The 18,693-nt window shown below is 33.4% G+C and overlaps 1 protein-coding gene across 4 annotated transcripts in view; it reads left to right on the forward strand.

Moving 5' to 3' along the window:
• LOC111032815 (neural-cadherin) overlaps window positions 1–18,693 on the forward strand; it is a 166,482-nt gene that overhangs the window by 120,586 nt on the left and 27,203 nt on the right. For 3 of the 4 annotated variants that reach the window (XM_022313273.1, XM_022313274.1, XM_022313276.1), the window contains 5 exons: window positions 789–1,086; window positions 3,587–3,712; window positions 5,680–5,826; window positions 6,597–6,788; window positions 15,460–15,650. In XM_022313273.1, coding sequence (XP_022168965.1) covers window positions 789–1,086; window positions 3,587–3,712; window positions 5,680–5,826; window positions 6,597–6,788; window positions 15,460–15,650 — 954 coding nt within the window. Of the gene's footprint in view, window positions 1–788; window positions 1,087–3,586; window positions 3,713–5,679; window positions 5,827–6,596; window positions 6,789–14,159; window positions 14,351–15,459; window positions 15,651–18,693 lie in introns of all 4 variants that reach the window. The other variant, XM_022313275.1, reaches the window with a different exon arrangement.

Below are 18,693 nucleotides of genomic sequence, written 5' to 3' on the forward strand. Positions count from 1 at the left end.
AATCTATTTTATAGGCAGCAGCATGACAATTTTTTTTTTAATTTGAATGTCTCCTACCAATTAAAAACGTTCATATGATGCATGTTTCCAATCAACTAAATTTTTTTAATTTACATGACATTGGTTCTGATATTTTTATACTGATTCGTATCTCTCGTATTATAACAGTTTTTTCGATTAATTTTTAACGATCGATCGTTTGAGATATCAAGTTTTTTTGTTGGAAACTGTAAGTACGGAACAATCCATACTCGTGTTTTTTAGTTATTTAAAATGTACGTTCAATATGAAAAATCCCAACAAAAATTCTTATACCAACCTGCTTTGAAATGTTCAACAATTATTGTAATAAAATATTTAGCTATTTTTGAAATCGAAAACCAAGTGCCAAAAATCCCCATCTCGATTCTAATAAACATATTGTATTTCGATGTTAGAGATTAAAATGCTAGTGCTGATGAAGGGAGGGGGCTCAAGTAAATAATGTGGAGATTGGAGAACACATACGTCTCACTATGCAAGTATATCGGGCACCTAATATCGAACTATATAATATTTCAATAATACAATAATCGTTCAATCGTTATATTATTATTATCCTCCTTAATAATTCCGAATCAATCCAATAATATAGCCACAGGCGAATACAATTAAATGTACTGGCTATATAAAAGCCAATATCCATATAGTCACAGAGGCTAAATTTAATTTGATTAAAACAAAATAAACTTTCGCAGATAACCCGTTTTGTTTCGTACAATAACCATATACTTCGGACGTGCTTTCAGGTTTGGATTTGTGGGCAGTGGTACGTCGTCCGGTCAGTTCGTCATCGAAGAGATCACCGGGGTGATCCGGCTGCACTCGAAATCGATATCGCTGGAAAGGGACAAGTACGAGCTGAACGTGACCGCCGTGGACGACGGTGCGTGTTGCGTGAACGGCGCGACGACCATACACACCAGTACCGCGGTAGTGGTCGTGTTCATCACGGACGTGAACGACAACAAACCGGTGTTCAGGGAATGCGCCAAGTACAACCCAAAAGTCGAAGAGGGCGCGCCGAACGGCAGTCCAGTGCTCAAGGTACGGAGGACGCGACAAGTCGTGTTATAATATTATTAAAATAAAAAAAATGGATATAATTCGGGGTGCAGCAACTGTGATCTACCTTTTGAAATTCAGAAGTTCGCACCCGGAAGAGGGGAAGGGTAGGGGCTGAAGCTCTTCCCAAAAGAAACTATTTTTACATTGCATCATCATAATATATATTTTACTCGATGAGGACATTGTAACAACCGCTGATCTATTATATCGTTGAAAGTTATTTTTGGATTCATATATTGGTGATTAGGTCGGGTGGTCTTAGGCCGTAACCTCAGATCGATAACGACAATATAAATTATTATTATTACAGCCAACTGTCGATATAAAAGTACGTAAATTTCATCTCCCAAAAAAGTTCACAGTCGATTTACTACGTAAATTAAGACTCGATTTGTACAATTTTATTACAGTTCATGTAGTAATTTTTAAAAAGACATTTTTTTTAATTATAAACAACATCAAAACCAATGTTTCAAACCATATGAAAATTAACACTATTGTACATTGCAGCCAGTTCTCAGTTTGAAAAATATCTCTATGGACGTGTGAATAAAAATATTTAGGCCTCAATTTACATATTGTTAATATATATTCAAAATAAACTCGATCCGCAATTTACAAATACCTATGTACAATTTACCCAAGCCTCAGTTTACATAAAAAAATTTAAATGACGACCTCTGTGCAGGTCATGATGAAAGTAGAATTTGTGGTAATTGTGTATTTGTGTGTAAGGGAATGTAGGAAAAATTAGAAGCCCCCCGGAACATAAATCCTGAGGTGCGTCTGACGTTAAGTGTAATCGGCAGTGATCTATATGAAATTGTATAAAAATTGTATACTTACTGTTATACTTACATGAAGATGAAGATGTCTATTTCAGTAAAGTAGTGGAGACGAGAAGTCGATAAAGTTTGCTTTTCTCTTATTATCCAGTATCAACTATTATTAAAGTTATTATATTATATAAATATGATACAAACGGACTTTAGGTCAAATGCCGATAATTTATTTTAATGTTGATCTTGATCAACGTAGGTACCTACGTAAAATTTAAACAACAATGTTACAGTACCCATCTATGAATATAAGAATAAGTGTAATGAAGTTACACTAATGTCAATTCATATTTTAAATGAATTTTTATCTGACAATTTGATTTATTTATTTTGTAGATAACTGTTGTAGATAACTGCCTATAGTTTTCGTAACATTGCAGAATAATTACTAATAAAAAATACATTTTAATAATATTAATAATCAGTTGTACGTTTCGAGTCTTGTGGTGAATCAATCACTGTCTCATATATATTATAGTACCTAGTAAATTGCATGTAATCTTAGATCACCTGCTACAACAATGCCAAATGTATCATAATTAGGACTTGGGTTTAGATGCCCTTAAAAATATCAAAAATGTCTTTTCAAAAAAATGAATTTATAACCTTAAAGCTCTTAAAAATGTCCGAAAAAGTCACTGAAATTGAACCACGATTTCTTCAGAAATCAAGATAAATTTGTGGATCGTTTTAATTAAAAATTAGATTATCTTATGTTGTTTTAGTACAATATGTGTATTTATAAATTATATTTTTTAATTTTTTTCTTAATATTACTAAAAATAGTTTAAAAAAAAATTAAGTACCTAAAAAGGTTTAAAAATGCATTTAAAATCAAAAACATCGAAAAATTCAAAAACTGAACCAAAAAAAAATTCATTGTTTTGATATATTGTACACATAAGACACATTATATTATGGAAAACATCATGTCAAACATTAAAAAGAATAAGATGAAAATCCAAACTCTAATCATAATTTTAATATACCACTATACCACAAGTCGATCGCTGGGTACACTTTGATCGATCAAGTACAGTCAAACCTCCAAATTACGAAGTTTCTTGGGCAACAAATAACAATTCGTGTTATTGAGAAATTGGTTGAACAAATTTTTTTTGAAAGTTTGTTATGTGGTAGTAGTTTCACTGATAATATGTATCATAAAAATATTATGAAGTTATCATCATAGACCTACAATAACTCATGGATAGCGATTTAGAGAGAGAAGAATATTTTCAAGAGAGTGAGAATGATGGACAGTGAAAGAAAAAAGGGACAAAGTAGTAGAACTCAATATAATATGTGCCATCTGCAGCAAAATGAAATAATTTTGTTGCAATACCCATTATTAATTAGCGAAATATTGGTAGCGGAAATTTAAAAAAAAAGTATACTTATCCATGATTTTTACAACCTATAACTTTACTCTGTGATCGTTGTCTCTCGTATTTTATACTCGGTCACCTAGCCTCTATGGTTGGGCGGAGTGGAAAGCTCTGTTCATTACATTGTATATAGGTCTATATATTATGGATTATCGGTATTATAATATGATCGCTCGACCGCGACCGTTCGGCACAGAATGTTAATTAATATTTTAATAATACTATTATGATGTGAAAATAATTGACCCGCAGGTGCACGCGACTGACGAGGACAAAGGCGTCAACGGTCAAGTGAAATACTCGATCGTCCAGCAGCCGAATCAAAAAGGCACAAAGTTCACCGTCGACGAAGAAACCGGCGAAGTGTCCACCAACAAGGTACGACCACTATACAATGATTATTTATTATGCCTTTCTGGCTACGTTTTCCACACTTTCCGATACCTATAGTGTAAAATCGCGGTAATAAAACGATACCGCTGTAGTTACCTATATATAATATAATATACATATATATTATTATATTATCTAGTGTATATAGCGTTACAATTTTAACCGTCAAATTTTTTCTCTAATTCGCTTTCGTTTCGAACGAATACGACATTTTTGACACCGACACCGTTTTCGATTTGAATACAATTTATCGGCGTGGAAAGTAAAAGTAAATTTATGACATTGGTCCCATTATGGCGTTATCGATTGTTATGTGATAGGTGCATTATATTGTATAATGCTGTTTTATTTGTTCGGGTGAGTTTATGGGAAAACTTCCCAGAACTGATGAAACGGTGTGTGACTAAACGATTATACCCGAAATCGATTCAATATATTGTGTTACGACAGGGATCACCAGTTATTAGTTTTTGGAGAGCCACTGTGTTTAGGTCTTAAGGAATTCAAAATTTAATGCACACTTACACAATTTACTAGGTATGGTATGTTTATCCAAAGAAAGAAAAAAAGACAAAGAATAAAAATAAAAAATAAAATGATGAATATTAGTGAAAGCTTCAACATAGAAAAAATTAATTCCTCGTCCGCCAGCAGCCATTTGGTCAGCCCTCGTGTATTATGAGATTATCTCAATACTGTCATTGTCTAGGGGCTTGAAGACTTGGCTTAGAGCTTTGTATTCCTTAATTACATTTCATGTCTTACACGCGTTCTTACTGTAATTCTATCTCGTTCACTATATTATTATCCTTAATCAACGATATTACTCTGCTGCAGTGCTCCGATTTCGGTACCTATTACATTTTATCGGTCACTATACATTTTCGTTTTCAAATTGAGAAACTAACATTCAATGTAAGTACTGAAATCCTTGGATTTGTCACGAACAATTTCAGCAGAGCTTAAAATTTCCAGTTCTCTCTTCACCCTAAGTCATCCATTAATTGTCAGGTTTCATTTTGAGCGTGGGACGGTTCACTGGGACGCATACACACAAACACTAGCTAGACGTAGACATTTTTTTTTTTAATTTGCTTTCCTTACGTTACACGTCAAGTGCGCTTATCACATTCAGCAGGAACAGGGTGTGTAGTCTAATGTTTCAATTAAAAGTTAAAACTTACTAATGGGGATGCCTCCCCCTGCCATCCCGGTATAAAGATTTCAGTTCCCGTCTACGCTTGTTATAACCGTCCCGTGTTCCTTTTAGCAATTATAATAATTATATGTCCAATCGCCCCGTTGTTTTTAGAATGATGAAACTGTCGTAACTGACCATCAGTTCCCTTGGCTTTTTCGTATATAGTAAATACAGTTATTGTATATTTTTCATGAACGATAATGAAAGTGTTATTTTAATAACTGCAGTTATAGGTATCTCCAAATAACATAATGTGCGTAATTGGGCCCGTATTGTATTTGATCAAATATAAGAAGTATTATGCAATAACTTAAATATTCCCCAAAATATGCTTTCTGTGCAAAATAATTGCAATAATTGTTGTTTACGGAATTGTCATTTTATGAATTTTAAAGATACCTGCAGCTCACTCTTAGTCTACCGTATAACACACTAAGCATAATCGTTATATTACATTGCTATGATTGTTTGATACAAATTAAAAGAAAAAACAAATAATTTGGGAAACCCGAAATCAATAGTTAATGTACAAACGGGATTATTTATCATAAAAACCATAATATGCAGGTAAGCTTTTAAAGTGCATCCAGCGCAAGGCGAAGCTTGTGCTTCGGATGTCGTGTCATGCAAGTACCATTTGACATTTTATTAATTGTTGATATCCTATTGGCCTGTTTATTATACCTATTACATAAAAGTGTCTCAAATTACAACCTAACCCGCAGCTTATAATTTGTGAAATCGATTGCAGGTGTTCGATCGAGAAGGTGATGACGGCAAATTCGTGTCGGTCACGATTAAAGCTACCGACCAGGGAGATCCGTCTTTGGAAGGCGTTTGCTCTTTCACTGTCGAGATAACCGACGTCAACGACAATCCACCACTGTTCGACCGTCAAGTAATAAAATAATATTTTACTCGATGTTATAACTCGTTCAGTTCATCTTGGCCCTCGCAGGTCACTGTTTACCAAAATCCAATTAAAAATCATTGTAGCCACTCGCGACAATAAATAGTATGAAAATAACCAAATTCTGGTTATCAAATTTGTCAAACCTTAGATTACATTGTGGGACGTGGTACATATTATTATAAGGTTGCTGGTTAAAGACATACTTTTATGTTATCTTTTCTTTTTCAAAACAATTAAAAACATTCAAGTTGTTACATCACAAATTACATTAGTTTAATATGATTTTCGGTCATCCCTCGGTTTTGCTGAAATCGTAAGGGTCAATATGGCCTGGAACTGAACGAGTTACTTACTATGTTATCGTCTCAGTGCTCGAATTGGGAAAAATTAAGTAGAGTTAGTTATTAAATAGTGAAACTGCGTTCCAAGTGAAAAATGATAAAACACAGACCCGTTTTGCGCTTTTGCGTTCCAAGATTTTAAATACTACAAAAATTCGTTGAGCACCTATATATCATTGACAACAGTATTTAAATTCACATTTCAATAAAATTATTTCAAGCGTTAGTTTGTGCGGTACCCCTGGTCTGTGTAAAATCCAAAAATTCAAAAAAATATATAGTAGGGAGGTCCGTCCTCCTGCGACCCCCCCCCCCCCCCCCATCACAATTCGATCGCTGGACTCGTCATCGTCACGTGTGGTGCGGAATTTACTAAAACTCGGTGGATTCGTCCACAACCCTCTGTTTGTATAGAAATACGTGGAGAACGTGAAACAAGACGCCAGCATCGGTACGAACATCCTGAGAGTGTCTGCTTCCGACGAGGACGCCGACAATAACGGAGCGATCGTCTATTCGCTGACCGCCCCGTACCCGGGCGACGATCTGGACTACTTCGAGATCCAACCGGAATCCGGTTGGATCGTTTTAAAGAAACCGCTCGACGTAAGTGTTTTCAACGGTCTCGCTGAAATCTCTCAACAATATTAATTACTATACTACTAATCACTAATATCATGATATGATACCACCATATATTATAATAATAAATAATTGTCAGTCGAAATCATTGATTGGTTTTGAACTGCAACTATATACAATGTTTTACAGCAGCCGGAAGCGAAACAATCGAAACTATTATCGCTCCTGCGTATTATTTCAATAACTCGCAGAGAATTGCGTAACTATTTTTTTTTTTTTTGTCGTTTTATTAGAACGCTTTCGAGTAAACATTACCGGTATAGGTATACCTACCTTCTAATCAATTGGTTTAAACGTGATATGATTATTTAGTAATCGTTCGATTGTCTCGCGGTCGGCGGCTGAATCAAGGGCTCTGCAGGGCGTGTCGCGAAGGTTAGTCGATTTTTGAATCAGAGTTGATAAACTCTCGCGACACGCCCTGTATACTATAAATTCTAACATTAGATGTATTTCAATCTAACACTTGAATAATATTTATTCGTAAATTAAAAAACAATTCGATAGATGACGACAAAATATTCAACTGCAATCAAAATTTGATACACATATTAAAAAATATGAGAAACCGTTGTATTTTTGAAACTCACGTACTCGGATCATGAGAAACAATGTTTAGATATCTTATAATCGTAGATATCTTTTACTTCATTCTCTAACTTAACGGTTTTTCTGATTTATTTTATTTTACATTATTTTTTATGTATCTTTTTATTAAATTATTTTACACCTTGATTGTTTTCTGATTTATTTTATTTTACTAAATTTTACAAATCTTAAACAATACGCGTACCTACCCGCGTTAATATTTAATACTATTATATAAAGCGTATATTATACATCTATCGACATTTTCAGTAGGTAAAAAATGTTTTTCATTTATTACAAGGCCAAAATAAAAATTGAATTTATCTATCTGAATTCACTATGAAGTAAATCCTTTTATTTATTACGTCGACTCCGTAAACACATTAATACTCAATAACCAATACGAACAATAAATTTCAATTTTTTTCTCTTAATGATAACTTTAAAAATGTAGTTTTCGCCAAACTATAAATCTATAGATCTTGTCGACTATTATTACGTGAAAATTTGTTAAATATGTGCAGTTGAATATTATGTTTAATGTGTAAATATAATTCAAGCTTTTTTGTTTTACTTTACATCACTTTTCTTTTGTGTTTCTTTGATAATATTTGAAATCGCACAAGTCTGATTTATTATTTTCTAACATTAATCGCACCAACCCTTGTTTAATATGAATAGGCCACCACGGTATTTGAATTTATAAGCACACCATTATTTTCATTTTATTTTTGTTTATTTGCATAAAATTGCATTACCTAATTATTTATTTTTCTCTTGACTCTAAAAAATCCAACATTTATTTTTATATATTATATATATATAATATATATATAAGCATATAGGTACACCTGTACGTGTACCAGTGTTTTGTTTTTTAATTTTTGTTTTCTTTAAAGACTATAGGCGAACAGGAAAAAAAATAATACTTTTGGCATTTTTTGTTTGCAATAATAATGATATAATATTATTGTTATTGTTGTGAAAGTTTTTATTGGAGAATTTTTCAGGAATGCTCCAGAGGTGATTTTTAAAAGTCTATATGATATTTTTGAGACTTCCCTCTGAACGCAAACACATATTTTTTTTAAATTGTGACATTTTTTTTTGAAAAACTGTGTTGGGGCCACCGTACACGGTCTGTGTGATTTAGGCAACAAACAATGTTTTTACTATCGTTTTGTTATTGCGCTTTTTCATTTTTAACAACCCCCTTTTTTATTTGATTTTTTAATTTTTAATTTTTTTTTTTTAATTAAAACCTGTCCTATGACGGCCAGGGTAAAAATAGTGAATTTTATGATTTTCTTCCTTATGTAGTTTAATACGTAGATCTTCCTGATAAACGCCAAGTATGCTACAAGATTGTGGCGTTTGTCAATATTATGTAGAAGTAGTATCTATTTATTAAAACATGGTCGGAAATGTTGTAATTTTATACAAAACCACGATGAATGAGAAAAAACGAAAAATGCCCTGGACATATTATTATAATAATATAATTTAAGTATAAATATGATCTCACAGGTATGTGACAGTAGAAATTTAGTCCTGCCGACAATTTATGGTACCTCTATACGTAGACACTCGTTGACGAAGATCGGTTATAACAGCTTTTAGAACCTATTAAACAAATAAAAAAATCACAACATTCTAATACATAATATTCTTTTCATGATGATTTATTTTTTAAATATTAATGCAATTAAATATCTAAATAACGGACTCGATCACAGTTGTTCACATACTCTCTCCAGCAGATGTGGAGAAATAAAACGACTGTGTGACTCCCACTTATGGCGTTCCCATATATTGATTTCTTGGCTCCATCTTTTGACAAACTCGAACATTTTTAAACAGTTTTCTGTTTCTTTTCCTTACTCTAACTCATCCCACATTAACCGAGCTCCGTTCACAAATAATTTCATCCCGTTCTAAAGCCTGGTCATAAACGAGTTAAAAAGGTAAAGTCAAGTTGTTATTAATTTAATTTGTAAATATTCAATTTCCATTAACTTAACTGATTTGTACTAATGTAAACTTAATAAACAACGAGTTACATTCATTTATAAATAATTTAATAATAAATATGATTTAATTACTATCGATGACGCATATTGCGTAAACATTTACTTTTTAGTATTTTAAATCATATTACTGGCTATCCATGTATTAAAAATAAAATAAAAATTATTGAACTTAACTAAATAAGTTAATTAGAATTTAGGAGTAGTATTGTTCAAACAGAACCTCCTCTGCTGTTGGTTAAACAGGAAAAAAAACGTATTAAGTTAATTGTAAGTTTTCATATAACTTTTAACTTAACTGAGTTTAAAAAAAATTAGGATAACTATTTTGAACTTTTTAAAATGTTTTCCATCAATTCAATTTAACTCAATTAAAAATCATCATTAACTTGCCCAGCCTTGGATTTTGATGATATCGAAAAAAACTGCAGGGAAAGATAGCTTTTATACTTATCACTAAATATATTTAACGTGACTAACAGAAAATCGATTTTATGAGATGGCTCAAAAAAGAATGTTTCGTCTTTTTTTTAAATTAAAATAACGATTGTTGCTCTAAAATCGCACGATCCGGAATAAGTATAATAATGTTAATTAACAGCCGATCTGCGTCAACATGGTTTAATGAGCAATATTTACCTCTTCTACATTATCTCGTATAATCATACAACAGTCAACAACGCCGTAATGACACGTGTACATAAGTACCTGAGATTTTCGTCGAATTTTGGTGTCTTTCTACATTTTTCTAGACATTTCGCTAAGACATTGACCGTAATAAATATAAAAAGGTTATAAAATTCGTCCCAGCAAACGCGTGAGAACGAACACCGTTAGTTTTTTCTCTTTGCAAATCTCGTCAACTTTACGTAAATTATAATATAGTAATTTATCACTGCTTTAATACAGCTTTTGACGGCGACAGACCCCTCGCCTGAGTCAGGTATCAGCATTTTTTGATATAGCCGTGGTTATTTATACATACAGGATATATCCGTTTGAGTGTCATCTACATTCGTTATTTTGAAAAGTTTCAACTTTTTTGTGAATAATTTATTTATATAATTTGAGGACGTTCCGTACTACTGTCCGCTAATTTAAATCTTAAATAGGTACGTATACTTAAGTAATGACTAATGAACTACTAGTCCAAAATTTAAATTTTTATAGATTGAAATTATTTTCAGAAATCTTTTTTTGAAATTACTTCATCAAGTTACTTAAAACGAATATTTTCATTTTTCATATTGTCGAGTGTAGGCACACACTTGAACGGATCACCTGGTAATCCATCTATACCAATATAATATTACTGTGCTAAAAAGAGTTCGTTATCACTAGATAGTAATTACATTTCAACAACATTTCCGATTCAACTATAAATTGCAGAGCTATTCCATTAAAAACGTTCACAGCTGATCGTAGGTGACGTCTGAAAATTGTGTAATTAATAATTATATTATAATTATTATACGTCGTATTTCTAGTACCTACTCGAAACCGTCGTGCCGTCGTCGGTGGTGCTGCAGGAATGTCGAAAAGGATTTGTGGGCATTAAATATCAGGGCGATGTCGTTTTACAGCGACCATGTCATACTATTATTTATGTTTAATTATTTTTGTCGTTTCAAGTAATTCAAGACAACGATTTTACGAGCGCACGCCATTAGCGAATAGGTCTTATATTAAATCGACGTTCCCCTTCTGAGAGATTATTTCGGTGGTAGAAATGACTTAGTTTTCTTTTCCTCGAAAATCGCTACTTACACTTATTCGAACATTCTGTTCGTCGAAATTATTTCCACAACGAATCGAGCCAGGGGCGAAGTGCGTGACCTCGCAGAATGGGTTATAATATATTGTTACGTAGATATATAGCGTGAACGATAATAATGGAATAGTTCAGTAAATAGATAGGTACCTACTTAGCTATACCTAGAAAATTGGTATTACATAGTTGTTGTTTTGTTTGAGTTGCATTAAATAGTCCGCGAATGCTTGTCTGCGATTTACCTGAGTTTACAGCATGTGTTGACTGCAGCGGTTGTTCGCATATATTATGTGTACACGAGTCATATAAATAATAACAAAGCCAAAGCATGTTTACAGATACGAAATTATACTACGAGTATCGCTCATCGTGATGATAATAACTGAATAATACATAATAATAATATAATCGTCAATTATTATATTTTATTGTGTTCAGTGCTTTATGGAAATCCGTCTTAATTTACTGATTTTCATTATTTTTTTTTATGATTTCTAGGATATATTATCATTATGTAAAAATTGAAATCTAGCATGTACGTCATAATATTATTATATATTATTTATAATGATATATCTACCTATTTACCGAACAACGACTTCAGACCGATTAAAACCATCGTACGATAATGATATTATGTAACATTTACACAATGACGATGATACCAAACAGCTACTATAATACTACGACACTTGTAATGAAAGGCGCTGACCAGCCCTCCCCAAAGTATCCCTGATTGATTTAGATATAAGCCAACTATGGGTTATTTCAAATTGATTGTTTTTTCGTGTGGGCTGTAGTTCCCCCCCCCCCCAGAACTTTAACCCTAGTTATGTCAAAATTCTCATAATATTATCGTTTCATTATTCTCCGCGAGACTGAAATAATATTATAGACTTATAGGTACAGGTGGGAGAACTAGGAATTACTTACAAATCATACGATTGATCGACATATATATATATATAGGTAGTTTCATTATAACTGTTGTAACTCCAAAGTATCTATACCGGCTATGCCTATTGCAGGTAACCTATGAATAAGTTCAAAAATGTCACAACACTTTTCGTTATTGTTGAATCGCGCCTACAATACTGCGGCGTCATGATCGCTAGCACTCGACATTTCGATTAAAACGACGATAAAAACTAAAAACTTTGTCTGTAACTAGCAGGTAACTACTCTTTTCGACCACCCGACGTCGCCTCAATCGCTGCCATAACAATAACAACAAGACGGGTGGGCATAAAAAATATATAAAACGCAGCGCAGCACCGCCCGAAATGTCGTTCACAAAACACTTTTTTCCCTCTCGATCGTGCGTATATCGACGTGATGTTTTTCGTTTCTAAAAACGCACACGGAGGCGATAACGTCCCCGCTCGCGGTTTTCCGGAACGGCGCCTTCAAAACCACTTTGGTTGATTCGTTTGTAAGCCGCCTTGGGCTATACAGCCGGTGGTGTTATATTGTGTTATAAATAGTGACGGTTCCCTCGAAATCCTCAGCCTCGAGCGGGAAATAAGGACGCGAAATAAACTCGCTGCAGACCAGAACGCAAGGGCGGGCAGATGGGGTGGTGGCGGCGGAATAATATATAGTGCGTAGCGGTATAGCATAGTAATAATAATAGTAGGTACTGTGGCGACGACGACGGACTGCCAACTTTTTTTCGACTAAAAACTGCGCAGGGCCAAAATAAAAACGGGAAAGATGTCGTCGTCGTCGTCGTTGTCAGGTCTAATCAAAATTCAAAACACCTCTTTTCCTTTATACCTACTTATATTATCATCATGACAAATCGCTTGGCAAAAGCTATAAGGCCACGCATACAACGGTTGAGCCGCTTTCCGCCTTGAATACTACATAAGCGTGTGAGGGCGTCACCCGTTTCGCCCAAATGTCGTACAAGCTGTGAAACGTCTCCTAACGGACATCTCCTACTAGTGGACCATTTATCGGGAAACAACTACAAGCTTTCTACAATCTGAACAATCCGGTACCGGACAGGATTTCGGCATCTTCAGCATTTTCGTGCAGTTCGGTATTTAGAGGTTTCGCTGTACACGATTCACGTTTCTCCCAGTTGAAATAAATTTGCTGATATGTGTGATTAAGGATTTAGGTATGATAAAGTAAAATAATTTATTTTCATTTTGGTGTTTGGGGTAAGTTGTAGGTACCTACATAAATTGTTTAGAGTTATCCAAAATCCAGGTAACACAACTTGGAGGCGATACTCTTTGTTCCCCGAGTTTTTTTTTTAGTTTAAATTCAGTTCACTTAAATACTGTAAACATTTTTTTAGTATTTAAAAATAGTACTTACAAATTTCAAATGTGTAAAAAAGTTTTTTTTTTAAAAATCCGCACATACATTAAAATGTTTTAATTTAGTTTAAAATGTATTCTATAATACTTACACATAAAAAAAAACCCATCATAGAAAATGTACTACATACTAATTCACTGAAATAACAACCGTTGGCACAACTTAATTTTAAATTGATCTAAACCAGTCTGGGTGAAACAGGAATCATAAAAACATATTGGAAATGTTTGGGAGAAAATTAAAATGTAATTTTTGGGTGAATTATGGATCAGAACGCAAATAGATAAAACTTCCTACCGACCGACTACCGACCACCGACCACCGACTCGACGTCTTAACATATTATATATTATTATCATTATAATATTATGTCTGTATCATATTGTACACATATTATATATATATATATATCTTTATAATATTATAATAATATGTATGTGTACTATTGTTTTTGCTTCGATTTTTCTTTTGTGGCAGATTATTTGTATGTTTTTATTTTTTTTTTTCAATGTCATTATTTATATTTTGTTTGTGTTTTTATTTACTCATTTATTTATTTTTGTTTTTGTTTTCATACGTTATAACTTAACTTCGGGGGCCTTGGTATTGTGTATGTAGCAAGAAAAGTATCGTCTACGCGTGAGAGCTTCGGATTGTGGTGATCCACCGTCGTACGCTGAGGTCGATATTGAATTAGACGTCGTTGATCGGAACAATAAACCTCCTCTGTGGGAGCGGAGCGTGTACGGTCCTACACACATCAAAGAGAATGTCACAATCGGTACCATTGTGATCTCAGTCAAAGCCAGGTTTGTATTCCTGGCCTCAACCGCCCTCCCCGTTTACGCCGCGAGAGCTTTACCCGTCATGCCGTAGACGTCCGACGGTACTACTCGCGTGTATGACGTCGCGACGTCTAGTTATTGACAATTTATTGTTATGATATTTTAACGTTTGCGTCAGGTTAATACCGTCCTACGCGCAATGACGTCGATATGAGTATGTACATCATGTGTATACGATAATATATAGTACCTAAGTGTGTTATAATGTTATTATGGGTAACGGAAAGTAGGTCTCTCCCTTGTCGACGATGCAAAAGTATTAATTTTCATCCGTTCTATGGTTATTCTGTTATTACAATAAATTATTACGATATAATATATGTATTATATATAATATATATGGTGTGACTATAAATGACGATAGCAAAACTGGCATATATAAAATAATATCAATACACACATCAATATATATATATATATACATACATATGTATATAAATATTAAATACTATATTCGAGAGTAAATGTGACTTTGACTCTCGATCGAACTATATTGTATTTATTTTACTTAAATTTTTGTCATCACGGAGAGTCTATACGTGCAACAGGTGTGCGTGATTATATTATTTAATAGACACACACCTGCGTATGGTAGTTTTCAGAAAAATGATAAGAAAGTTCACCCCAACGTGAAAAAAAACTATTTACAATCCAATTTAAATATTACAGATAATAATTTAAGATCGGTTTGTACGTCAGGCCGTACTATAACTATATCATTCTTCGGTAATAACCTAATTACCTATTACAAACCATAATATTTAACCGTTGTGTAACCACTGCTCTTATCATTTTTCGGAGAACCGTCTGCCATTCATAGTTAATATTATTACACCCAATACAGTTCGATCGCCAAAGGTTTGTCGTATAAGCGCAAGCAATACGATGACTTTAGTACATAATATATGACAAAAACAATGTCTCCAATTCATATATGTATATATAAATATATATATTTATGTGTGTACAAGATGTACATCATCACGATGACGTATTATCATTGTATTTTGTGTTGTTCCCCACCAATGATGTGCGTGTGTGATTATACCGTTGCGGCGTGTGTATATATATAGCGCGAGACGTACAAGCTGGAAGCCACTGCCCAAGATAAGGGATACCCTCCTTTGTCTCGGAGTGTCGAGGTCCAGATCGACGTGGTGGACCGAGCCAACAACCCACCGGTCTGGGACCACGTCGTGTACGGGCCCATCTACATAAAAGAAAACAAGCCGGTCGGGGCAAAAGTGGTATCTATTAAAGCCAGGTCGGTCCAACAATAATAATATTTCCACACAACAAAATAAACTCAAATCATAATAATAATAACAATAATATAATATATTAGTTATTTGAACGATGTTAATATTATAACATAACAACGATATTATTATGTGTGTTACTGTGCGCATTGTACGTTGGATTGCAGTAATAGCGTATAATATTATTATTGTGTTCAAAAATATATTATGCACGGCACTAAAGAAAAAAGAAAAAAACCTAAACGATCGATTTAATTTAAACCGACATAAGACCAACGGTTCTGAGCGAAATACCCGAAACGCCCAATTGCAGGACCCTTGACGATTTTCCAGCGACTTAGATCGCTCTCATAATAGTATTATCGTCATTAAACAACAAATATTGATGAACACAAACAAATACGTTAACCGGGCTGTTAGTTAATTTCCTAATTAACTTAAGAACTCGACTAAATACAACTTTGTAATTAAGTTTTCAACATTTTTGTTTCTAATACTTTTATCATTAATTATACTGCGCGGGATTACTGTATGGGTACCTACACAGTTTTGAATGAAAACAAACATAATCTTTAATATATAAATATTTATAATATAACAGTAACAATAGTATAGTAATTTCTTTCTTGTTTCTTGATAACACAATATTATATAATATCACAAAATACTCTTTGTGTGATCCATGTAGGTACTGATTGAAAGAGCACCCCTAGGGGTTCACTCTTATTAAACTGATTAACTTCTATATTTTCATCCATATTGTTAGTGACCTAAAATTTAACGAGTTAAATGTATGATTTTGTTTACGATTAACTTCTGATTTTCAAATTACCTTGGGTTCACTCGGCTTAACTTTTAGCTTGAGTTAATTTTGAAAATCACCTATCTAAAAAAATCATCTACGATTCGTCAACGTATTGATATTAGATCTGTTCCTCTCCTCGTCCAAGCCCAAAAAAAAGCCACTACAGACGTGAGTCTTTCGAAAACCGCCCTCTCTTCGCTCAGAATCAATAATAATCGTAATTTTATATGGCAATATAATAGAACATTGTTATATCTTGCTGCAATATAAATCGTATCGGTTTTACGGTTTTTTTTTTCTACAATATTATTACTTTTAACCCGTCGTTAGAGACAATATAATGTATTATTTATATAATATTATATAGGTACGAGGTGTACAGAGGTCGGACGAGTGTCGAATTTGTATCACATCGTAGCATAATATATTATATAATGGTGTTTTCATGATATATAGGTATACCGATTTTGACCAAGATCGGTTGCTACGTTTATTATTATTTATTTTCCATTTCTCAATCCACTACCAAATCATATAAATATATTATACATGAACGGGTCATGAGTTTTAATACATTTTTATTGGCAACAGCTGATATTATAAAAACAATATTGGTCGCCGTGCCTCAGGATTCTCTCACGTATGTTGCCCGCTTCTTAAGTTATAGATTTGATTGAATTTCTTTTTTGGGGGGGGGGCTCAGCTCCAGCACCCCCACATGAACGATATCCAGACTGTAATTTTATTCATATCAAACTCACTCTAGCTCATTTTGTCTGGTGTGACACATATTGGAGTTGGCCAATCTAGGGTTTAAATCTAGGGTTTATTTTTAGGGTGAGACAACTTAACGTAATGGCCCCTGACTTTGTCTAAGCCCACCCCAATATTTTACAGCACTCGTTTTGTAATATTGCAATTCCATCATATATAGTATGACATCATAATGTACAACCTGAGAAAACTTCTGCACTTTTTCGATTTGAACATGACCAGGCGTCTACAACGTTAAATGTTTTATTTTCTTAATAATTCATAAAAGGTGATGAGAAAATCAATAACAATTTTGATGCAACACCGTCCTATCTTTGTCCTAATACAATAGATTTCAGTCTGATAATGACGTGTCGTTTAAGTCTTACTCAACACCCTCTGTACACCTCGATACGCATAATATTATTATTATATTATATAGATACTTACATTGTACACCTGTGCCTGCGTTTGACTCTACGGGTAGTTAAATATTATTGTTTTGTCATTTCGAGATCCCCGCGCAATCTGACCGATCGTATATCGATTTCCGGGTGCGTCTCTAAACGTCAAAACAACGCATGCAGGTCAAGACATAATAATATTTTGCACGTCCGCACTAAACAATGCACGTTGTGTATGTGCGGATCTCGTCGAAACGGAGATAGATTTTAGTTATATTTGTTTTTGCATAATATATTGTTATATAATTTTTTTTATTTTATTTTTTTACCATTCATTGATTCTTCCGAAGTCTGTCCGATATCGATAACGATGTATTATAGGTAGGTACCAACTATATAAATCGAACGCGAACGACCGAATAGATCCAAGTATTATATATTTTCAGAAATCTTATATTAAAATGTTATCTATCTGTTATAGGTTTCTCTCGGATCGTTCGACTTTTAGACTTTTCGATTACGTATACGCTTTTACATTCGTAAATATCCGTTAAAAAAACGTTATTAATCTTCACATACACACACACACACTGCACTCGCAGAGATAGGTACTAACCTATAAAGAAATAATTATTAAATATTATGAAGCCAGCGGAGTAAATGCGTACCACACAATTTTTCCTCTTCAACACGTCCAAAGTTAATAATTGTTAGGCACATATTATATTATACTATAATATTCGGGAAAATTTACCGAGCAAGTTTACCCCAGAGTGCTTGTTAACTTTACTACTTATGCTGTTACTCAAATTCTGATTTTTGGAATTTTTAGGTATGAGTTCTTACTAATAATATACTTACCATTTATTTTTAGCTACCTACTCGGGTTTTATCATACTATTTAAGGAGCGTCCTGATGTGGTTAGACATTAACGATATGACAAGAATTTCATGAATTTATACTAATACATCAACATTTCATAATATTTCATAATATCTGAGTATAGTAAGCAAGTGCTATGGATGATTGAATATCAAATTTATTTTATGTTATTTTAAAACTATTTATAAGGACTTTAATGCTAT

This window comes from Myzus persicae, unplaced genomic scaffold (genome assembly GCF_001856785.1).
Source record: "Myzus persicae strain clone G006 unplaced genomic scaffold, MPER_G0061.0, whole genome shotgun sequence".
Classification (NCBI taxonomy): Eukaryota; Metazoa; Arthropoda; class Insecta; order Hemiptera; family Aphididae; genus Myzus; species Myzus persicae.